Genomic DNA, 26288 nt, shown 5'->3' with positions numbered 1-26288 from the left:
GACAATTAGTTGCATAGGGCCGACGTCTTGTTTACTAACCACAAGTAACTTTGTCTTTGTTGCATTTATGTTAAGTCCGTTATTGGAGCATTCCCTAGTGACTCGATCTATAAGGAATTGAAGATCTTTGATATTTTCAGCCATGATCGCGGTGTCGTCTGCATATCTGATGTTGTTAATAGTTTCTCCCCCGATTCGAACTCCACATTGTCCTTCCAAGGCTTCATTAAAAATGATTTCTGAGTATACGTTAAACAAAGTTGGGGATAACACACAACCCTGTCTGACACCTCTTTGAATGCAAATGTTGTCTGTTTCTTTGCCGTCTACCAGAATAGAAGCTTCTTGATACCAATATAGATGTTGTAAAAGTCTCAGATCTTTATCGTCTATTCCAATCATTTCTAGATATTCAAACAACCTATATGTTGAACTCTATCAAACGCCTTCTCAAAATCTATAAAGCAGACGTAAATTGGTTTCTGTACTTCCCATGATCCCGCTTTGGTAGTCGCCTATTATTTCCTCTGCGTATGGAGTTAGTCCTCTAAACAGTATTATTGATATAATCTTGTATGTTGTATTAACGATATTCCTCTATAGTTCCTACATATTTGTTTGTCTCCCTTCTTGTGAATAGGTATTATATGGCTTTCATGCCAGTGTTTCGGTATTTCTTCTCTTTCCCAGACTTCTCTTATAAGATGATATATCTCAAGATGTAGTTTTTCTCCCCCTTTTTTTTAGTAGTTCCGCCTGTACGCCGTCTGGGCCTGGAGCTTTATGGTTTTTTAGGGATGAAATTGCGGACTTTACTTCAGCTAGTGTGGGCCCTGGTATTTCAGGCTCGGCTAACTGGTACTGTCTTTGTTGCCCTGTCGTTGTGGGGTTTTCTGTATTTAAGAGTTGCTCAAAATACTTTCTCCATTGGCGGCTTATCTCTTCGTCGTCTGTGAGCAATTGTCCTGCATCGTCTTTTATAAATCTTGGGCTGTTGATCGTGTTGCCCGTCATTGTTTTTAGGTCCCTATAAAACTGTCTAGACTGACCGGTTCTATGTTCCTCCTCGAGTTGCTGTATTCGTGCTTCTAGGTACTCTCTTTTCTTCTCAAAAGTCTTCTTGTTTGAGTCCTTACTCTGTTGTAGTCTTCCCTGTTCTCTTCTGTAGGTCGTGTTAGTAACTCCAGCCTCTTGATTGCTTTCTGCTGTAAGCTTTGTTCGCACTCCTGGTCAAACCACTGGTTTTTCTTATTGTTATTCCTTTGTTTCCCTATAGTTTCCGCTGCGGCGCTTTCTATGGCGTTTGTTATATTTTGCCATTTCTGGTCTATGGTCAATTCTGGTGTTGATGTTTCTTCTTCTTCCAGTGTCTGCAATTTATTTTGGATCAGTGACTTGATATTGGCGTTCATTATCAGGTAGATCGAGTCTTGAAATGTCCCATCTGTTTCCTTGTTGGCGTTGCTTTGGATGTCTCGTGTTTAGCCTTGTTCTCATTTTTATTCTGACAAGGAAGTGGTCAGAGTCACTTTCTGCTCCCCTCAAACTGTGTGCGCCGATGATATTGCTAGAGTGTCTTCCGTCGATGAGCACGTGGTCTATCTGGTTTTGTGTGATTCCGTCATTTGACACCCAGGTTACTTTATGTATATTTTTCCTTTGAAACTGTGTAGTTTTTACTACCATATTGTTGGCTACAGCGAACTCTGCCAGTCTTGATCCGTTATCATTGGTGTTATCGTGTAAGCTATGTGTGCCGATCACCGCTCTAAGATGGTCCTCTTTACCTAGTTTGGCATTGAAGTCTCCCAGTATGATTTTGACGTCGTGTCTGGGTGCCATTCTGTACTGTTGTTCTAGAATTTCATAAAATTCCTCCTTGTCTTCATTTACTTCTTCAGTTAGTGCGTGGGTTGAGAAGAGGGTTAAGTTAAACCATTTTCCTTTAAGCCTTAGAGAACACAGGCGCTTGTTGATTGGTTTGAAATCAATTATGGCAGACTTGAGTTTTCCGTTAACTACAAACCCACATCCAAATTCGTGCCTTTCCTCTTTTCCTGAGCAGCAAACGAGGGAATTTTCCATTTGCAGGCTTCTCGATTCTGTCCATCTCATTTCCCGGATCGCAGTTACGTCCATCTTATATTTTTGAAGCTGTTTTATGGCATGTGTTGCAATTCCGGGCCTGAACCAGCTTAGTACGTTCCATGTGCCTAAAAGAATTTCGTAGCTTGGGTCTAATCCATGTTTCATGTCTATTCCGAGGCAATAGACCTTGTATGGGTTTCTGGTCCATAGCAAAACCCCTTTTTCGGAGGACCATTTCTCCCTTCCTCGTCAGTCCTGACCCTGCCTTCCACTGGGGTTGGTTACCCAATCTCCAGCAGGGCTGCTCATGTTCTCTGGGGTTCACCCGTGCAGCCTAAACCGCACTTCGTGGAGGTGAGGATAGGAATTGAGTAGGAGAGGCTAGAGATGCTAACTGGAAACAGCAGCATGTATTGCGCTTCACTACCCCATTTGAACCCCTTGCCAAACAGCAGTTGCTAATAAATATACAAATAGTGCAAAGTAATGACGTCGTTATGGTAACAACTCTAACTGCCGCTTGCAGTTGACGCCTGCCGGCGATGTCGCAATCGTGCCTTTAGATCAATTACTGGCGCAGCCTGGTATGTCAGTAATCTCACAATTCACAATGATCTGAATATTCCCTTCGTAAGAGACGAAATACAGCTGACAGCGTCCAACCATGAAAGTCGAACAAGAAACTATGACAACGAACTCGTTGAACATCTCTACCAGAATGGACCAATAATCAGAAGACTCCATCGAACGTGGTCACAAGATTTAATAAAACAGTGAAATAAACGTATAAGGCGGAGCATCATTGGATGCTTCTCCTTCCTGGCTTAAACAGTTCAAAGGGCCAAGCCGGGTAAGATGATGAAAAATGCCTCCAACTCGATTCGAATTCCATATTATTATATACTCCGTCTAATTTACTTACCGTTGCACGTCATCCGCGTCATAGCCTGTGACGTCACATGATACCAACACGAAATATTTAGGCGGTAGGTGTTCTTTTTTAGAATAGTTTTGACGAGTACACTGCCATTACAGCCACTAGACATATTTTATTATGTACGCGTAGAAATAATCTTTAAATATTTCTATTAATGTTAACTTAAAGAAATACACAATAATATTTTTCATTTAATTTGTATAGATGGATTATAAAGCGTTTTTATGAAGCACATTTGTTCGGAACACACTGTAACTGTAATCGAACGAAGGTGATATTTTGGCATAAATTGGTAACATTTATTTGACAGTTGCGGTGATGACACTTCATATTTGTTTTTGTTCTTTACTGTAAGTATTTGTTTCTTTATATTCACTGTTTTTATTATGTACTTTAACGTACGATTATAACTTAATTCTTGTTTTCTATTTCTAAAGTTTTCATTTATTTACATTGAATATTAATTTGTTTTGCTGTATAATCCACTTCCGCAAAAATTATGTGATGTATTTGATTTAAAATGAATTCAAGAATTTTTTGTGATTGGGCAACAATGTCAACTTAGATCTCTAACGTAAATAATGACGTGCAACGGTAAGTAAATTAGACGGACGGTAGGTCACTATTTAGCACATATAGAGAAACTCACTTTCTGAAATTTTTAGCCCCCTAGGTGGTCACGTGACCCACCTAGAGCCTAATTAGGCTTTTTAGGTTTTATTTTTTATCTTAGCCGCATCGAAAGCTAGCAAAAAACTTTAAATAAAAAAGTTGTAGGTTTCAAAATGTTCTGTCCGAAAAAGTTGTTTTTTTTTTAATTTTTGCGGGAAATTTAAATTTTACAACGATTTTAAATGAGTATAACAAAATAACTAAGACATTAGTTCTCACGAAAAATATATATAACGTGTATTTTTGCATAATATTTCACTCTGAATTTTTTCAGATTTTTAAAATTGGTGAAACGTACTTTTAAAAATAAAAAAACAGAGTGTTTTATAAAGGTAACACCGTCACTAGAATAGGTAAAAAACTGAAAACTAATTAGATTTTGTTTAATATAAATTTTTTGTAATGGCATCCATTTTCAAGATACAGGGCGTTGAAGAAAACAAAATTTTACACATTTTTACGATTTTGCCGAAACTACTAGCAACATTGTAATAAAATTGGGCTGGTTGTAAGAGGTACTTATTGTGCATTTTAAGACATACAATTAAGAATTTTATATTATCATTGGCGCGCATACGGATAATAGTCTGAATTTTTTAAAGAAAAAAACAGTACGCCACTGACATATATCAAATTAACGATCATTTTTGAATTCCTCCTCCAATTTATGACAAAAAATTTATCTTCCCTTCTTTTCATGCAACCGTTTTCGTGCAAAAAATAAAATATCTTGATGCTTCCAAAGTATTTTAATCAAGTTTTTGTATGGATGTACAAGTATAATGTTGTAGATGTATAGAAACTTATGGTAGGGGAGCAAAGTATGCTAAATGTGCAGTCACTCGAGCGCTTTGGGGACCTATTGGGTTGTGAAGAGTAGGTCATTAAACCAAAAAATGTTAAGTAAAGTTTTCCATTTTAGTGGGGACTTTTCATTTTTTAATTTAATTTTCCATTTCCAATAATCGTTTTTTTAGATTATAGCGCCATTTATAATTCGAAAAAATGTCTCGAATTCGAATAAAAGTTACTTATTTTTACGTAAGGAATCCAAATCTGCAATAAAAAATGGGGGCTCCTATTTAAGATTTTAAAGTAATCCCCCACCCCACCCCCGTGGGGGGTCGTGTTTGGTGCCATTCGATAGATTTTTCAGAAATATTGAATAAGTCTATTTTTCAGTTTTTCGATCTGATGTTCATTTCGCGAAATATCGCAGGATTCGTATTTAATATATTAAATTTACCCCCCACCCCTCTCCGTGGGAAGTCGTGTTTGGTACTTTTTTCTTGTCAAACTTTGTGACGCACCCATTTCCTTACCCGCTCAAATCGTCAGATTTTTTAAGTATACACTGTTTTACATGTACTTAACTTACCTTATCTTAATCTGACGATTTCGAGTTTTTCTAAGGATAGATTTTTTTTTCGGCCCCCCCCTTAACGAACTCACCTGCATTAAGAGCCAATATATGGTAGAGGTACATTTTCAGGGTACAAGGTTTTCCCCATGTAATAATCTGACGCGCTCGAGTAACTGCAAAAATCCATGCTTGGGCTCCCCTACTCGAATACTTTGTAAGGGTTAAGATGTTTTTTTTTGCATAAAAATGGCGCGTCGTATGAAAAAATGGGAAGATAGATTTTTGTCACAAATTGAACGAGTACCTAATTAAAAAATGATTGTTAATTTGGAATATGTCAGTGGCGTACTATCCTTTTTCTTTAAAAACTTCAGACCATTACCCGTATGCTGGCCAATGATGAATATAAAATTCTTAATTTTATGTAAAAAAATGCATAATAACTATCTCTTAAAACCCGCCAAATTGTATTACAATGTTGCCAGTAGTTTCGACAAAATTGGAAAAAATGTGTAAAATTGTGTTTTCTTCAACGCCCTGTATCTTGAAAATGGATGGAATTACAAAAAAATTTTAGTAAGCAAACTCCAATTATTTTTCAGTTTTTTACCTATCCTAGTGACGGTGTGAACACCATGTATAAAATTGTATCAAAAAGCGAAAAAAAAAAAGTGAAAAAGTGCGGTTTTTTATTTTGAAGTACACGTTTCACCAATTTTAAAAATCTGAAAAAATTCAGGGTGAAATATGCAAAAATACACGTCATATATATTTTTCGTAATAACGAATGTCTTAGTTATTTTTTTATACTCATTTAAAATTTTAAAATCGTTCTAAAATTTAAATTTCCTGCCAAAAATTAAAAAAAAATTCAGACAGAACTTTTTGAAACCTACAACTTTTTTATTTAAAGTTTTTCGCTAGCTCTCGATGTGGCTGAGATAAAAAATAAAAACATAAAATGCCTAATTAGGCTCTAGGTGGGTCACGTGAGGGGGCTAAAAATTTCAGAAAGTGAGTTTCTCTATACGTGCTAAACAGTGACCTACATGGAATTCGAATCGAGTTGAGGGCATTTTTTATCATCTTACCCGGCTAGGCCCTTTACTTAAAACTCTAAGAAGTTGATTGTAAATAAAAATGTATTAACCTTTAACTACCCGCGCATCAAGTTATAACATAACTACACGCGTGGCGTACTTTATACGCCAGAAGAAAATACACTTAAAAACAGCGGATTTGTTTTTTTTTTGAAAAAATACACTTAGTTGTTTGTTATAAACCTTATTCGGCATCAAGGCCGCGTCTCACCATCAAATAATTTGATCAAACAGTTTGAGCAAACTTGACGTACGAGAGGAAGTACGTCAAAGTGACGTCACAATTGCAGTTTGTTGAAATTCTAAAAATCGGTGTTCTCACGATCAGTCTAATTTGATCAAATTTTCTGTATTAAGAGTTGTCTAACTTGTTTGAACTTAATCTAATCCACAATGAAAATTGAAAATGAAATGAAAAGGCTGGAGTGAGGAGTGCTGAAGGGAGTTGTGACTTTACTTTGTTGTCAAGTACTAAGTAGGGCACCTATTACCACTGTTCGAGCATATCAGGCAGAAAAAATAGAAAAGAAAGAATGTAGGCTAGCTGGACTTTTTCCATGAAATGAAAGCCCTAATAAAAACTAAATTGTGTACAAGAAGACATTGGGAAAAATACATCTATGAGTGAAAGCATCAACAGTGCGAACAGGTACGAATCAAAGATTGAATTAACAGTAGTTAATCAATTAAATTAACCTATGTATTTATATTTAAACAATATTGTTCTTTACAGATTAATTGTTGCTTTACGCTATGTAGGCACAGGGCTCACATTAAAAAGGGTAAGCTTTTCCACGACAATTGCATATAATTTTTCTAAATTAGCAATAAATTTAATAGCAAATGGCAGTTTTCACATTGTCTAGAAGCTATGGATGGAAACATGGTGAACTTTCAACCTCTCAGAAGGGATACTATAGAAATTATAAAGGAACTGACAGCCATTACTTTTTGCTGTATTATATTATGCAGATGGTCAATTTCTTATTGCAGATATAAGAAGAAATGATCCAAATATATCAGATTTGAATTTCAGATTTTTTAATAGCTATTGGTGCAGTTAGCAATTCGGCTGTGAATAAGTTTAAAATGTAAATTATTTTAGTGCGTTTTTAGTTAAACCTTATTGTATATTTGAAGATTTACAATTATTATTACACTGATAATTAATATAATTAGTTTTATTAATATTATGAGTGGCCAAAATAAATAAAACAAGTGTTTTATTTCGACTAACAAACCAGAAACAATCCTACTACTAGTGCAGTGATGTTAAAAAGGGATTTAAAAATGGTGTGCTGTATTTTTAAACTGGATATCAAGTAAATGATATATGTCATATCAACAAAGTTATTTCCTAGTGCTAATGGCACAGCTCAAGATGGACTACCAAGATCAAAATCAACAGATGCCAGGTTTATCCACACAAATGCAATCAATTATCCCACAATATTTATCACAACCAAATCCTTAGCCTTTCAACCTAAACCTAGTAGGTAGTTGGTACATATATATCAAAACCCACAAGCATTCCAACACTTGGACGAATAATAAGCCCCAAACTCTGTCTCTGAATTGTAGAAGGTAGAAAGTAACAAACCAAAAAGCAATCAGAAGTCCTGATGAGAAAAAATCTAGAAAACAAACAAGAGTAACCATTGGCTACAAAAGCTGCTGTACATAAATAACTTGTTTAGTATGCACGCTAAAGAAAGCAAAGAAGGAAATCAAGGAAGGAAAGATCAACAAAACAATTTTAATATGTAGCGAAGCCACCACTGATATACAGTGTCTCACAGCTTAAATGATGCAGTCACTACTCAATAGGGCTTTTCATCAATTGTCATTTGTTTCGAGCTTCTGTCATATGTTGTATAATATTAATATACAGGGATTATTCAACATATGACAGACGCTCGAAACAAATGACTGTGAATGAAAAGCTCTATAAAACTAGCTTGTGTCAGTTGCTCAATATGTATTAGAAAAAAATTACATACTGAAAGTAAGTTAGTATAAGTCTTTTAAAATAGCATAAGCTGTTTTGGGTTTCAAGTATACCATACATAAATATTAATAAACCTTTGAAATAAATTTAATTATTTAGGATATTACAAAAGAATAATCTACATGAACTGCAAGAAATAAATCTTCTATCAGCCAAAGAAATGGGCATATTACATTATTTGTGTTCACTAGGGAGCATATTAACAAAGATTGTAACTTTTGGAATTCAGTAATATTTGCTGATGAAAATAAACTTGTTTGGGTCCGATAGACTAAAGAACTAAAACTAAAAAAAATGAAAGCACGTAGGAGGTGGAGTGATGATGTGGGGGTGTATATTGTCTGCAGGAGTACGTAACATGCATTTTATTAACAGTAATATGAACCAATACATATATTTGGATATACTAACACATCGTCTCACTGCTAGTGCTCAAAAATTACGTATCGATGATAATTACCCATTTTATCAGGACATTGATCCAAAACATATATGTGAAATTTAATAAAAAATTTTCTTCTTGGTAAAAGGTATATTAGTTTAAAAAGCCCTAAAGGGCTACAAACATGTGAACAAAACGTTTTCGCTCTGTAACAAGAGCATCATCAGCATAGTTAAGAGGTGGCAGGCAACAATATAACATAATTACCTTTTGACCCACTTACAACATGTGGGAGTCATATGTTGCTTTAGGGCCGTATCCTTAGGAATTTCTATCCATCCTTTGGATTTTTCAAATGTAGTTATTTATATAAGACTTTTGTCTCCTTTTTAAAGGGCTTTGACCTTTGTATTTTTTTTTTGGTTGGCTCACCATGTTCTTGTAACACTGATGATGCTCTTGTTACAGAGCGAAAATGTTTTGTTCACATGTTTGTAGCCCTTTAGGGCTTTTTAAACTAATATACCATTTACCAAGAAGAAAATTTTTTATTAAATTTCACTTGTAATTAATGGTATACAGCCAACTACAGGAAGTTCTTCCTTGTGGATTTTCAAAACATATATCGATACATTTTTGGCAAAGTAACGTAAGTGACATTTTTGGCGAATCATGTTTTTCCATTAAACAAACGCTCTTATTGTTTAGAAGGTACTGCCGGAGTGTTGTAAGCCTAGACATATTATGTTTGAATTAATTCTAGGCTTATTACACTTTGGCAGTACCTTCTAAACAATAATAGCTTTAGTTTAATGGAAAAACATAAAATGTCACTTACATTACTTTGCCAAAAATGTATCGATATGTTATGTTATATCGGGTTCATATTTGGTTGCTTTATAAGTGCTGAAATGTCATTAAAACACCAGCCCAGTCACCAGATTTGAATGTTATTGAAAATTTGTGACATTAAAAAATAACATAAATAGTACCCCAACTGTAACTGATAATAAAGAAGGATGTATAAAATATTAGCAATCATAGTTCACTGCCTTGTGTTTATTTTCTCATTCTTATTTAAAAGTTTGCTTTATCATTTTAGCTGATATCAAAATCATACATAAAATAATTCAAGGTATTTAAGTATGGTACATTAAAAACCCAAAACATATAGCTTGTGCTATGTTAGAAGACCTATAGTAACTTACTTTCAGTATCAGTATGTAATTATTTTCTAATCAATATTGAGCTAGTGACTGCATCATTTCAGAATTTAAGCTGTGAGTCACTCTAGGTGTTGTAGTAATCAGAATCAGTAATATAATAATATTATTGTTCATAAAATAGGACTTTTCAACGCTTCTCATTTGTTTGAATATTAATTTATTTACTAAAAATTAAAATTCCATCATGTTATGTCTAACAGCTGATTGTCATTTGTCGAGTTTGAGCAAACTGACCTTGAATTATGCCTTGAATCAGATGTTCAGGATGTGACGTCACTAACTTTCACTTTGTGTCACTAACTGTCAAGTTTGATCAAATAACTGTCAATTATTTGATGGTGAGACGGGGCCTTCAGTGAATACTTAGAATTCCTTCTCAGTAAACCAATTGGGATTTATAACTGGAATCATGGAATAACTGGATTCCATGATAAATAAAATTACTAATAAAAATTTTTTTGAAATGTGATTTTTACGGGAGAAAAGGTATTGTTTATAAAGAAAAATATATTTTGTGCCATAATGACTAAAAAAAAATGAAATATGTACTTATATTACTACTTATATTAATATAATCGTGGCGTATATTGTCCACCACAGGAAACAACAAATAATAAACTGTAAACTACGATCTTCCCAGAACGCCGATTATAACGAAACTAAAACCAAATTGTAAAGCACGTTCCAGTGATAGGTTAGAGAGATAACAAGACCAAAAATAAGATTTTTAAATATATTTGCAGTATAATTCTTATATTTGGCGTACAAAATACGCCAGCGCGTGTAGTTAAAGGTTAAGGAAAAAAAATTATAGTTGATTTTTTCTTGAACAGATTAACGGATTCCGCTATTTTTTTATTATTTTAGATTTTTCTTTGGTATTAACACAGTTGCGCAAAGTGCAAAGGTGTCTCAAACTTCTTTTTTATCTTATACTCGGTGGAAAAAAAGACATGTTTTTCTTATGTTTGAGACACCACGTAGGGAGGACAAGGTATAAGTGTGGGTATAGATACATCGAAATCGTATTGTAGTCTTTTTGTGAACATTTTATGTTTTGAATATCCCTGATATCTTTAGAAACAAATAAAATACACGGCTTTACCCTTTAACATGAGGTGTTTTAACTGAAACGAAACTAAATTAACAATAAGAATAACAGTTCACAAAACTTTAAAACAGAAAGACACATAACGTTAACAAATCTGGTCGACACCTTAAGTTATTTGTCGACCAATTGAGCGGTATGCACAAGCGCAACATAATAGAGCAGAAATTGTTTAATGGAGGCTCTGTGATGTTTTGGGGTGGAATTTCCTTGAGAGTAAGTACGGATTTGATGTCTACGTGGAGGGTGGAGGCTCTTTAAATAGCGAGAGGTACATTGCACAGATTTTCTTTCTTTGACCACTTTGTTCCTTTCGTACTATATATAGGAAGTAATTTCATCTTAGTGTATGATAAGACATGGCCTCCTCACGTATCGGATGTCTTCGATTAAAACACTTCTAGTTTCACCCCGCATCCACCAGAATTTAAATACATCATTTTCCTTCTACGATACCTTTTATTAGTTATTTCTAGGTTCAAAAAGTAGGACGGTTGAAAAAAATAAGATCAAATTATAAAGCGTATTTTTAAATTTTCTTAAATATCTTCCTTTTTCTCCATATGTAACTCAAAATATCCAGTAGGTAGATCAAGAAGGAGGTGGATAGACGAATTATCAGGTGATCATATCATTTTTGAGTTACATGCAGAAAGAGGAAGATTTTTAAGAAAATTTTAAAAGTTGCTTTATAATTTAATCATTTTCTTTTATTTAGCTAATGCCTCGACAACTAATGGCCATTGGCATGTAGGTACGGTAAATTTTTACAGTTAGGTACCTAGTGTCATGTGTTGTAGTGTGTGTGTTGAGTAAGTGTCTTGTTACTTTGCAAAGTCGACGTCATTGTCTTTGCAAAGAGACGCTAATAGGGAACTTGCATACATTTTTAAATTCGAAAAAAATGTTATAAATCACAACAGAACATAATTTAAAACATGTATCAAAGATAAAAAATTTTTGTAGGTCTTTCGTTTGGCCCCCAAAGGCGATTAAAAATTCAAATTAAAACAGGTTGCCTAAAACGCGTCGTGACGTCATTCGTTTGTACATTTACATTTTTCCAACAAAGTAAACAGAATTTTAAATTAGACGTTATAAACGTCAGTAGAAAATACATTTATTTGACGTTACAAGTGTTTTGATCGTTTGAACTATTCATAGAAAACTGTACTTTTACAAAATGGTTTTATTTTCCGTAGTAAACCTTCTTTTCTTTCCTTCAATAACTATATCAACCTCCAATGTCAACAAACTGGTATATATTATTACAATGACATACGATAAATGTTAATAGAATATAAATATTTTTCCTTTATTTCGCGACGAGGTATACCAAAATAGGTGGAGGCCAATAAACTAAAGAAGAAGAATATACCTAATTATAACCATAAACGCAAGCATATTCGCCATGAGCCGATGGGAAGAGGGGATTTGACAGCTTTCGCCAACGCTGTTAGTGGCAGTTTTGTGCATTTATCTGATAAATTCAAATGGCGCGCCATGGGTAGAGGAGAGGGAATTTGACGGTTTTCACCAGCGCTGTTAATGCAGCTTTGCCACATTTAGTAGATTTCTACTTTTTTGGTAGATTTTTGATATATTTTAAAAAATTCTAGTAGGCAATATTTATTAGTAGATTTTTGGTATATTTCAACATTTTCTTATGATTAAAATAAAATTTGCTTTTTAATAGTATTTACCCCATTTCTAAATTAATTTTTAGACATTTTGTTACAATTTCCCAATGTCATTACCGAAAATAAGATTCAGTGGTGGGATTCTGTGTACAATTGCTAACACCGCCGACCGCTTTCTATCAATGTCAATATATTTGAATTTTTAGTTGTAATTCTAATATTTTCTTGTTTTACTAAGGGCCGGTTGTTCGAAGGCTAATCAAAAATGATCATTATCAAATATTTAATTACTTTCACAACTGTCAATGTCAACTTTGATTGGGTTGCTGAAAACAATTTTATTGATTACAATTATGAAATTAATTAATCAATTATGTTAATTGATTAACTAATCTCATAATTATAATAAATTATGTTTTCAGCAACCCAACCAAAGTTGACATTGACAGTTGTGACAGTAATTAAATATTTGATAGTGATCAGTGTTGATTATCTAGCCCCAGGACGTAGAAGATGAATATTAAACAGAAATGAAACTGGATTCTGGTGTAACAAACTTGCAGATTTCAAGTAGCAGTGCAATCAGTACCTATTTCAGGTGTTATTGAAGAGTTCTGGTATTCGGTGAGCCTGTTAGAAGCTAACGATGGAAAACTAAAATATAATATATATTAGGTACATTCCATGTCAAATCACTCAGGCAAAAAATTTTGGATCTCCGATTTGTCTGAAAATTGGTATATAGCTTCTGCGGGACGTAAAAATAAGATAATTAAGGTCAAAAAATCTTCTTCTTCTTTTTTTCTCAAAATGGTATTTTATGCGATTTCACAGTGATTTGGTGTTTATTTAAACAAATTTGCATTTTCTGTCGTAAAGTATCAATGAAAAACATAATATTTTAATAGAAAGTACTCAAAAATGTCATCATATGGCATTATAACAAGTTATTTTGAATCAAAACAAGTTTTTGATCAAATTGTATAGTGTAAAAAATGTTAAAATACCGTTTTTTACATTTTCCTCCATTCCCAAAATACATCATCATTGATTTGTCTGAAAATTTGCCCACAGATAGCCAAAAGATAGGACTCTAAGTGGTTAGAAGGATTTGAATTATATTCCAATACCAAAAAAGTTACATGCAGTAATATCAGACTCAAAAGTATATATTAGTCCAGTTGGGATAGCATTTGACCTTGAATGCCGAGCTGCCCAAAATTTTATTTTTCTGATCTTTAGGGGAGTCAATAGTAGCCTAAATTTAAAATCACGAATTAATTCCTCCGTTACGTTTGCCGCCATCTTGATTTTAAAGGAGAACCTGTTTTGCTCAATATCTCCGCCATTTTTAACTTTTCGACAAAAATGGTAGGAACTGAAATTGTTCCAAGTAAATCGTATTTACAATTATTACAATTTCTTTCTAACAATTTTTGTCGTGAAGTCGATATTTTTGAGTTAATTGTACTTACAGTAGATGCCTATATTTTTGACTATAATATTGCATGTAACTCTTTTGGTATTGTAATATATAATTCAAATCCTTTTCACCACTTAAAGTCCTATGTTTTGTCTATCTGTGGGCAAATTTTCAGCCAAATCGATTTTGATGTATTTTGGGAATCGAGAAAAATGTAAAAAACGGTATTTTAACGTTTTCTACACTATAAAATTTGATCAAAACCTTGTTTTGAATCAAAGTAACTTGTTATAATGACATTTTTGAGTCCCTTCTATTAAAATATTATTTTTTACATTGATACTTTACAATAGAAAATGCAAATTTGTATAAATAAACACCAAATCACTGTAAAATCGCATAAAATAACATTTTGAGAAAAAAACGAAGAAGATTTTTTGACCTTAAATATCTTATTTTTACGTCCCACAGAAGCTATATATTCTTTTTCTCATGATCATCTTTCAGTGCGTCACAGTTTTTCGATTTCTCTCTAACGCATTAAATTGTATGTGACAGAAAAAAAGGCACGTCTGTGAATACTTTGGTAATTATTCTAGTTCGGTGATTATTCTAGTTGTCGATAGATGGCGCCATAATCAGAAAAGAATTATTTATTAAATAAAATAATAATATTATCAATATAACCTCTACAATTTATAAGACTATACAAATGAAAGAAAATACCATTTTATAAATGCAATAGACACAATTGATTTGGTTTTATTCCAAACTGAAAATAAAATTTGACAACTGTCAGATTTAACTAAAATGTCACGTTAGAATAAATGTCATAAATGTGTATTATCACGGACTTACCTTTTTTCTATAATTTGTGACGCACTGAAAAATGTTCATGAAAAGGAGAATACCAATTTTCAGACAAATCGGAGGTCCAAAATTTTTTTTGCTCCAAAATTGAGTGATTTGAAATGGAATGACCCATTATAATATATATTATATAATATATATTATAATTATAATATATGTAACTTTGCAAAACAACAAATGTTGTGTTTGCGTGTTTCTAATGTAAAATGCGAAATAATTGTTTGAAGAATGTGATCCAGACATGCAGATGTTAAAATCAGTGGATGACAAAATATTATATACAAATATTAAATATGAAACTGATAAAAATTAATTATAGTTGGTCATTTTGTTCCCCAGTTAAAATATAAAAAAGTTTGGTTTTTGTTTACAAACAGTCATATTAATTTCTAGTTAAACTCCCTCTGTGGCTCAGTGGTAAGAGCGCCTACCTTTGGATCGAAAGGTCCGAATGGTCGTGAGTTCGAATCTCACCAGGGTAGAGAATTTTTCGTTTATTATAAATTAATAAATGAAAATAGTTTCTATCCTTGTGGGATCGGTACTCACCGGATAGGGACCGCAGACGTTCGGATACAATTAGCGTCTCTGCAGAGACAATGACATCGACTTTGCAAAGTAACAAGACACTTACTCAACACACACACTACACATAACACTAGCTACCTAATTGGTAAAATCCACTGTACCATCACCATGCCAATGCCCATTAGTTGTCGAGGCATTAGCTAAATAAAAAAAATTTCTAGTTAGTCAGCTGTTATTTTTATTATAAAAAGTCCTAAATTATATACAAATATATTAATAAAGTTTTATAGTGTATTTTAGTTTTTGATAAGTAAATTTTAGTAAGCTAAACTTACAGTAGATTTTCTAAATAAAATGTGGCAACGCTGTGTTAGTGGCAGTTGGCCTTGGCAGTTTTGTTTTGTGCATTTGATAAACGTCACAAACTGAAATGGCGGATAATATGGATTTTTCAAAAAAGAAAACAATATATTGTAGCTGTTGTATTGATTCATGTAAAAATATTGAATATAACAGTACTGGATCCAGTTATTATATTCGGAAACATTGCGTACATGTCCTGTATCAACTAAATCCTTTCCTTTTTTGGTGTTGCTAATTGAAATTGGATATCATGGATCATGGGAAATAAGACTTGGATCCAGTATAATGTTTAATATCTATTTGATAGAATTCAAACAAATTACAATTCATACAAATTACAAATTTTAATAAGCAAAGCAGTAAGCACCATAGAAAAAAGTGTTGTGTGATTTGGTAGAATGCGATCTTACCCTTCAAAAAATATGTCACTTATTTCAGCGCCATCTCAGCACCTGGTTAAATGGAAGGATACTACAAATCTGGCCTCCACATAAGTGGTCTGTAGCTTCGACATGATAGGTGTGAAATTTTAAACGTTCTTGCTGTTGATTGGATAGGAAGAGTGGCATAATCTAGCCTCCATGCTAGGTACATCATTGCCTCCATACGGTACTTCCAATATTTAATATTTTATTTATTCTAGTGGACAATAAAGGTAAAACACAAACAACTTTTGTTTTTTACTTATTTATTTATACAATAATGTGACATTTTACATAGAAATATGAGTAATTTGGATTAAATAAATGTTTACTTGTCGAATTTTTTCACCGTCTGCACACAACAGCTGAACGGAGCCATTAGACCTAACAACAAAACGCGAAATAAAATGTGTATTTTAAAACTGTTGGATAAACAGTACCTACAATCAGAAAAACTTACCTTTAAAAAGGTACTCGATTATGAAATAACAAAAATATCAAAAAACACGACTGAATATCAGCTTTTTATGGTGACACAAACACATCACATAACCGACCATATAAAAATAAAATAAGTGAACAGTGAACGACAACGAACGAACGAACACGAACACAGATTGCAGATTCACAGATAGCGCAGGATTTGTCAAAAGTCACGTTCCACCAATCACAATGCCGACATCAGCGCCTCTGACTAAATGGAAGGAAAATAAATACGATTACATGTTTTTTATTAGAGTGAGCGGGGCATGGTAAGCACACAAAAATAAACAGAGGTAACCTTTAAAATGTTAAATAATTCATATAAACTTATTCTTTTTCTCAATGGTCTCTTGCGTAAGTAGTCATCCAGTCGCACAAACTTATATATTAAATATTAAAATTATAATGAATAAAATAAAAAAAAACATAATTAATTTTACTATTAATTCTGTGTATTCGTTTAGTAATCAGGTTACAATAATATTTCAGTTCATAATTTGTGTCTTTCTAGATAAGTATCTATTTTTCTCGTTTTGCATATTTCACATACATAAATTTTATCAGAAAAGTATAAGTTTCAAACCGCGAGATAGCGCTACCGTCGAAACTCACAGCCAATAGTTAAACTGAGTGACGTCACGGGCCGTTTGACCTATTTTAAGATACCGAAGACTTTAAATAAGTTTTATGAGTTTTTGAAGCGTGAAATTTTGGAAATCTCATTTTTATACAAAACTGAACATTATTATGTAATAAAAAAAAATGTGCAAGTTCCCTATTGTTCCCGAACGTCTGCGGTCCCTCCGGTGAGTATATAATTTAACCTTATTTCTTTCAAAAACCATGCATTTTAAACCTGTCCAACTTTTTGAACATAAAAATAACAATATATTGTAGAAGTAAAACGATGCAACAAAATAGGTATATTATTTTTAATTTTGTTTTTTATTCCAATATTGGGATGGGTATCCTCTTATAAAAGAGTCCTTCGTTCTTCTTTTATCTGTCAAGAGTCAACGATGACACTGACGTATCTGTCACTGTCAATGCGATTGTTATGTCAACTAAAAATCAAAACGTAAAGTAGGTAGAAGACATCAGAATATCAGAAGCTAGAGCTAGAGCCAGTCCAAATAAATACGTAGTGTATACTTTAATATACAGAAATTGGGAATGATATTCAAAATTACTGTAATATGTTCCTTGCTAAACATTGTACATTCAGTATCGCGCCATCCAATACTCATAATCGTTTCCTATGATGCGTTCAGATACAACTTTTTTGAAACTAAATTGGTTCCTAACATGGAAAGATTGAAGAAAGTTGGAACTTATGCCGATTATTTAATAAACGTGTTTCCAACGAAAACGTTCCCCAACCATCACTCCATTGCCACAGGATTGTATACAGAAACTCATGGAATTGTAGGTAATAGTTACTTTGATACAACATCCAGAACGATTAAAAGATTAGGAAGTGAGATGTTCAGTTATAATAAAGATATTATACCAATATGGGTAAGTGTCCTTACAGTCTGTTAACAAGGTTTTTCAATTATTTTACCATATCCCCAATAACCATTTGATAATTCTTTTTGGTAATTATTTAGTGTTGACTCACCGCTCCCACAAGTCTGACAACTGTATATATGGTATCTGCCTTACCTTCTTATCATTTTAAAATTAACAGTTAACTGCGCTCGGCTTTAATTTTTGTATTTATCTCATTTAAAAATGTGAAATTTTCACATCAATTTCAAATTATGGCCGCCATTACAGTATGCGCAGATCGCTTACGTATGGATTGATGACAGTTTATTTCTGCAATGTTGCCTAATTTAAAATTTTTTATAATTTCTTGTGCAAAGACAGAAGGTGCTTTATTTTTTTTTGAATTTTATTAATAATTAACAAAACACTCTACACTCTAATACCCGAAAGTTAGGTTTGGACCGAAGGGTTAGGTCTTCCTCCTTTGAGAAATTGTACTGTATAATACATAATATATTAATTTTTTAATTTTATTAATAATTAATATTATATTAATTGCAGACATAAACTGCATATTATATCAATTGCAGACATAAACATTGCAGAAATAAACTGTCATCAATCCATACGTAAGCGATCTGCGCATACTGTAATGGCGGCCATAATTTGAAATTGATGTGAAAATTTCACATTTTTAAATGAGATAAATACAAAAATTAAAGCCGAGCGCAGTTAATTGTTAATTTTAAAATGATAAGAAGGTAAGGCAGATACCATATATACAGTTGTCAGACTTGTGGGAGCGGTTTTTTTGCATGTTATCTACATAATATGTACAAGATCGTTTTTAACTCTTTCTCACTGTGGTATTATTGTATTATACCTAGTATTTATTCATCTATTTGTTGTGTGATGACAAGGTTTTTCTTCCATATAATATAATCGAAATTTATACAAGTCATTTATTTGTGATTTTTTTCAAATCACTTGTACTTACTTTTTTATTTTTGCCTGCAACAGCATTTTCTCCAGTATACAATTTTTGCTAATAATATCTTACATTTGTTTTTTTTTCTATTGAATACTTGAACGTCTATTGTATGTTTTTCATGGTCTTCTTCTTGAAGTGCCTATCCACAATGAATATTGGTTATCATCATGGCAATATTTATCTTATAGCATGGAAAAGCTGTGCATATGTTGTGTTGAATCAGGTTCTGATGCCCTTTAACTAGGATATTCTTCTTCCTGGACCTCACTTTCTAAATATTTCTCTTGCAGGATGTGTGTATACAATGTGTCCGAAGTATTGTAACTTTTGAGATTTGATAGTGGTCAGTACCTCTCGGTTGTTGTTCATTCTTTTGAAAACATCCTCATTTGTGACTCAGTCCACAGGATTCTAAGTTTTCTCCATTATAGCTACATCTCCTGTGCTTCTAATTTTCCTAGATAGAGATAGAGAAAAGAAAAGGATAGCTCCTGTTTCCCTGTAATGCTCAAACTATAGTTTTAGAAATCTTAAGTTTATCTCACACTTTATGGATTCTTTTAAAGTGGCAATAATTTTTATTTGCCACTCACGAATTTTTGCATTTGTAGTGATTCACTCAATTTGACAAGAAATTAATTAAATGGGTTGTATCCAATATTTTAATTATATGTTGTGATTATTTATCATTCTAGATAGTGCTTATATGGCTTATATAACAGGGGTGGCCAAACTGTCGCGAGCCACATGTGACTCTTAAAGGATTATTTGTGGCTCTCAATAAATGTACCTGAATTACTTTAAATTTTTGTATTTCAAAATGTCTTAAATTACTGACAACAAATAACAAAGACAAACTGTAACATCAGGACTCGGACAAAGAGACAAAGAGATTTGAAGTAGTAAAAAAAATTTAAATATCTGTGGTAATCACAGATGACAAATGACAACCACATATAAAAAGAGGTCTCAGCATGGATAGCTGCTTGGAATAGAGCATTATACTCCCTATCATCATGATTAAGATCTAAGATGCTAAAAAGACAATCTAAATTAAGACTGTAGGTACATGCAAATTATTCGCCCAATTGTTACATGGAAGTAAAACATGGACTCTGGATCATCGGGAAATAAATATGCTGCTGGTTTTTGAAAGGAAAGTTCTCTTATTTGGGCCTCAAAGAGATGGATTGACAGGAGAGTGAAGAAGGCGCCGCAAAGCTGAGTTGGTGACTATATGGCACTGAAAACATCGTCAGACATATAAAAGCTAAGATAAGATGGGAAGGTTATGTGGTAAGATCAGAGGAAGACAGATGACAGAGTGTTAAAGACAGTGTTTTTTGAGAGACGGTAGATCAGTAGACTGTCCCAGAAATAAATGGAAGGATGATAATATGAAGAATCGAAGAATCCTAAATTAGTAAAAACTGCTTGTAGAATTATTTACATATTTAAAACAACAATGTGAACCATTTTATTTCAAAATTCGTGAATCCAAACAGTGAGAGAAAAATTTAAAAACTTTTTTACACTTTTTAAATAATTGTTATTGCGGCTCGCGAAAAATTTCAAAATTTTAAAAATGGCTCGGATTATCAAGGAGCTTGGCCACCCCTGTTATATAACTACTACAATTATTAAAAAAAATTGACAGTTTTTTTTTCTTTTTTGGCTTGGACTATGGTCATTCAGCCAGTCTCAATCAAAAGTAAATGTATTAAAGATATTGCCAATTAGTGAAACTTGGTTATTATAATATTATTACAATTTTTTACTTCTTATTTACCTACTCAATACAGCTAATGTACTTACATACTATGTTAAAAAATATAAATATATTATACTACTTAATGTTTATCAAGAACACATAGTATGTACATTTTACAAATAAAAATATTAATATTAAAATAAATGCATTCTTTTTTGTATTTTATTTTAGTTTTTTTTTGTTGATTATTTATTAATTATTTATTATATAATTGACAGTTAAACATCTGAATTTTCTATATGTTAGGACTATAGTTGTTAGGACTTGTAGATACCTTATTTAAAAAATTGTAATGCTTTAGACCAGGGGTGGGCAAATACTTTTAAGCGCGGGCCAAAATGAAATTTTTCAAAATATCTCCCGGGCCGGAGGACTATACCCAGTATGTACGCTAATGTTTTTGATGGAGGTTCTTCTTTGCCTAAGAAATTTTTTTGACAAAAATACTATAAGTATCATTTTAAAGCATTTGGAGAAAGACATTTGACCGTTAATAATAATAAATTGTCTTTCTGGTGTGTACATGAGAACAATTTGTTCCCAGTAAAATTACGAAATTTTTAATATGGTTCATTATATTAAGCCATAACAAGGATACAGATAAAAATGAACTTCAGAAATTCGATCAAGAATAGAGTAATCAAGAGCAGCCTTTTTGAAGATGAGGAAATTTCTGAGTAACTAAAGATTCAATCTGCAAATATAATATCGGATGGTAAAATGTTATGTCAAGTCAACCATCATAGATGAAATTCAAAGGAGACAACTGATCTAGTATGGTCATGTATGGTATGACGTCAATGGATGACAACAGGCTGCCAAAACAAATTTTAAAATGGACGCCAAGGGAAAGAAGGAAGAGAGGAACGCCGAAACAATCCTGGCTAGGCGGCATTCAGAAGGCAAAGTCGGAAAGGAACCTTCACCCTTACGAATGCAACGACAGACGAAGCTGGAAACTGTCAACCGGAAGATGGAGAACGCTATAAAAAACCGAGATAATAATAAAAATGTTATGTCCACACTCTTCTTCTTTATTGGATTGTTAATGCTGACTTAAGGTGATACAGTAGCGATCAACAGGTAGCCAAAACGCATTCCAAGATTGCAGCTGTAATTTTGAATATTTTTTCGAGATATTTGGCACACGTATTCGTAATATAATAAAGAATGGCGGTACAGAGACCAATTTGAAAAATATATTAATATGTGGAAATTACTCTGTAATTAAATACAATATTAAAAAAACGAGCCTGTACCGCCATTAAGAAGAACAAAAAAAATACACTTTCTTCAAATAAACTTTTTTATCCGATGCCTAGATTTTGTGTCATTTTGGAACTACTAATGAAATAAAAAATTTTAGTAGTTAAAAAATGACACAAAATCTAGGCATCAGATAAAAAAGTTTATTTGAAGAATGTGTATTTTTTTGCCTGTGACTAGCCTGTAAATTTTAACCTGTTACACAATTAAAACTTCCCCTGTTCCAGTGTTCCCATACATCAAAGTTTGTCCGACTAGACGTTAAGCTATTAATAAATTTTCAGCTTGCTTTGATCAACTTTTTTTTGGTATGCAGGATCCAGGTCTATGAGTTATTAAATTATTTCAATTGATACATGATCATTCAGCTCTGTAGCCATATTCTATTTGTGGCTTTAGTACAGCTATTTAGCCAGATACATAATGCAAATACATAACGTACATACATAATGCAGATGTATGTCTGTAATCAATATTAGCTTAATCTCGTTAACCTTTGTTTTAACCCAATTGTTATTTACCATCCTTTCCATGACCTATTTATAGTAATGTGTTAAACAAATATCTGTAGCCATATTGCACTAGACATTATTGGTTACAGAAATGGAACGAAGATCAAGGTAATGATAGATATTCCGCATCTATGATGTGGCCTGGTGCAATTTTTCCTTACCAAGGTAAAAACATAACACACATACAAGGATTTGATCCCAATATGGACTGGTTTCAAAGAGCTGATATGGTAAGTGTTTAAATTTAATAGATATATATGAATGATTACTTATCAGAAAATGGAAAGGATTTTTAAATATATCCCGATGGTAGGTTACGGAATTAAAAATAAGTGTAAACAATGAACAGTAATTTATTTATTTATTTTGGGTAAACAAGCGTGCTTCGTTTATTATCTCGTAAGGGTTTTTAGTGAGGGTGTGATTGAATCATTCGCCCGCTGTGTCGATACTGCCAGACCACAACACTATTATGTCATGATGCTTGCGGTGTTACACTATGACTAGAAAGGCAATAAATTACTAACATCTGCGTTTTAAAAGATGAGAAACTTTCTGTATTTTAAGAAGTTGACATAAAGAGTGTGGCAATCTGGCCTCGGAATCTATTAGTGTTTCCTTGAAAAAAACATTAATTTTATACAATCTGCTTAGGGATACATTTTCGTTTCTTAACTTAACGGCCCTTGTTAGCATATGGTTTGTATATTAAATGTTATTTCGTTTTGAGAAAAGGTACTAAAATTTTAGCAAAAATAGTAATTAAAGCGTATCGCTATAACACCCCCGTTTGAGAGAATAAGATGATAGTAGTGATGAGCAAAACAAGAACAAGACCAGGCTAGTCTTGGTCTTGGTCTTGTTCTTGCAAGCTTGGTCTTGGTCTTGGTCTTGCAGCTAAAAGGCAGTCTTAGCCTTGGTCTTGGTCTTGCACTAGCCGGTCTTGTTCTTGGTCTTGGTCTTGCTGCAAGAGTCTTGCTGGTCTTGTCTCATTTAAATAAATAAAGATGTGAAGAATGAAACTATATTTTTTGCTTTAAAATTTTAACAGAATGTAGAATGTAGTTTCAAACGGATTCCAATTTTAACATTATACATTCACCTAATGACCTAATTATTTCTCTCTATATAAAGAGATTAGAGTATATTTTTATAATGGTAATGTTTATCAGTAGGAAAAACCTGCATTTACAACCCTTGTTGCAATTGCCGGCCTTCGGCTGTGTCACGTTGTGTTTTGCATGCTGTCGATACCTGCCGCCTGCCTTCAGACCACGTTTTGAGTGTGGATTATTGTTTATTGCCTCTGTATTTTAATAAAATGTTAAAGAAAAAGAGCTTCTTAAAGGTGCCACAAATGGTCGGGGACCTTCAATTCACGGATTTTACGAAAAGGGATAAACGGTTTATAGTTGTTAACAGATAATGATCTGCTCCTTTCACTTGAACACTGTAGTATTTATCCTACGAGGGTCAAATTTAAGAACATAAATTAAATTTTTTTAAGAGAACACAAAAATCAAATATTTTTTACTCTATTTAATCATTATTTAATATAATTAACTTTTTTTATAAACTAACTAAAACATACTTTTTAGTAAATACGTACATATTTACCATACCTATTTATAGACCTAATACTATAACATAATAACTAAACCTAATTGGGAGTTATAAACGCTTAATTCTGTAATTTGTTATCTTGCAGTTCTTTAATTTTATTTAAACTACATTGCTCGCGTAACACGAGTTATTCGCACTTTTTATTTTCACATATTTTTGGATTGAATACCCATTATGACATTTAAAATATTTAATTTGAAAATATAACTAGAATTTAAAACACACTGAAATGATGCGCATGCATTTCAAGTGCGGCACATACTATTTGTACTACTGGCCCTTTCTGGGGAAAACCTAGATTCTTCCAAATAGTTTTCAACTATGAAATCAGTAAAATTCTTTACACGTTTGTCATCCGGGATTTTCACAAATAATTCAACTTCCAACTTTCGTTGATTGTAAAAAATTAATCCAAAAAATAATTTTAAAAATTTCCCAGTATCTGAATTTTTGTCATTATATTCAGAAACTGAACCTAAGCTTTGGATTTTGCGATACCAAGCTTGATACATTACAATCGATAACCAGTTATTTTTTATTCAGGCCACAATGCTTTCACATCATTGTGAATCCCTTTTCAAAATCTATTATGATATTTTTTGTATTCATTTTAAATTTAACGACCTACATTTTTCCTCGATTATGCGAAAAGAATTGAAATAAGTGTCAGTATTTTTATTAGACAAAAAAGCTAAAACTACTGGTACATAAAAACCGTTTTTAATTGCATTTTTTTTAATGGATTACCCTATCTATAATTACATTTTTTTGTCTTACAAGTAATTTCAATTGTCTTTGAACTGTCGCCGTTTGAAAACTTGCCTTCTGGACACTTTGAAGGTTGAGAAAATGCAAACCGTTTGACTTAATCAAAACGACTTAAAAATATAACCAAAATATTATGTATTTTAAAAATTCGTTATTATTTAAGGTTTCTTACAATGTCAGTATATATTATTGAACTAAAAAAATAAAGTTAAATAATAAAAACAAATTTTTCTCAAAAAAGTGCAAGAGTCTTGCAGGTTGGTCTTGGTCTCGCGTGGTCTTGCAAGGTTCGGTCTTTGCAAGCTTGGTCTTGGTCTTGGTCTTGCAACCAAAAGGCGGTCTTGGTCTTGGTCTTGGTCTTGCTGCAAGACCAAGACGCAAGACCAAGATCAGTCTCGCTAGACCAAGACCAGTCTCGCTCATCACTAGACGATAGATATTACATAATATATACATATGATGAAAAAAAAATGAAAATAACAGAAAAAAAAATGCAATGTTTATACGAGGAGAAAAAAATCACTTAATTCACTGTTAACCGACACTTTCTTGATAACTTCCAGTAAATCTCGTTTTCCTCTTCGGTTTGCTGTTTTCATTGTCTGTGTTCGTTTTGCTGGACACTGTCATTCTTTCTGGCTCATGATGGATACTTTCGTGAAGCTCGTACGCCGGTTTCAATCTGTCTATGGAAACTGTTATTTCTTTTCCATTTACACGGACGACAAAAGTCCTGTCTCCTCGCTTAATAACTGGAAAAGGACCGTGATATGGGTTTTCTAAGCTGCTTTTGATTGTATCGCGGCGGAAGAAAACGTGAGAGGTGGTGTCTTTGAAAATGAAGGTGCTTTTGGATCCATGATGCGACGGTTGCTTAGGACGGAGATTTTCGAAATGGTTTCGAAGTGTTTTTAAGTAAATGTGAGCACTGTCGTCGGTGTTTCTTTATAGATAGATAGATATTTATTTATTTATCATAATAGATAATACACAAAACAGAAACATTGCACTCCACACCTGTACAAATTACATAAGAATTGTCAAGGCAAGGAGCGCTGTATAATTATCATAAAGTATTACAAAAATTTTTACAAAAATTAAAAACATGAGACTAAACAAATAAAGAAATAAGCATTGTCAAATTAAATTAATCAGAAACATTCAATATATAAATAAAAAAAGAAAAAATAAAATAAAAATAAAAACACTGGAAGTACAACAAACATTGCCAATTGGTTTCTAGGTCTTAGTTT

The 26288-nt window shown here is 32.7% G+C and overlaps 1 protein-coding gene across 3 annotated transcripts in view; it reads left to right on the top strand.

Annotated features, from left to right (window-relative positions):
- Positions 1-17678: 17678 nt before the first annotated feature.
- LOC114343960 (bis(5'-adenosyl)-triphosphatase enpp4-like) overlaps positions 17679-26288 on the top strand; it is a 74959-nt gene continuing 66349 nt past the window's right edge. For all 3 annotated transcript variants that reach the window (XM_050645223.1, XM_050645222.1, XM_050645221.1), the window contains exons 1-2: positions 17679-18131; positions 22734-22874. In XM_050645223.1, coding sequence (XP_050501180.1) covers positions 17787-18131; positions 22734-22874 — 486 coding nt within the window. In that variant the 5' untranslated portion in view covers positions 17679-17786. The remainder of the gene's footprint in view (positions 18132-22733; positions 22875-26288) is intronic.

Source organism: Diabrotica virgifera, chromosome 3 (assembly GCF_917563875.1).
Source record: "Diabrotica virgifera virgifera chromosome 3, PGI_DIABVI_V3a".
NCBI lineage: Eukaryota > Metazoa > Arthropoda > Insecta > Coleoptera > Chrysomelidae > Diabrotica > Diabrotica virgifera.
The sequence above is the reverse complement of the archived record's forward strand: the minus strand, read 5'-3'. Positions and strand labels throughout refer to the sequence as shown.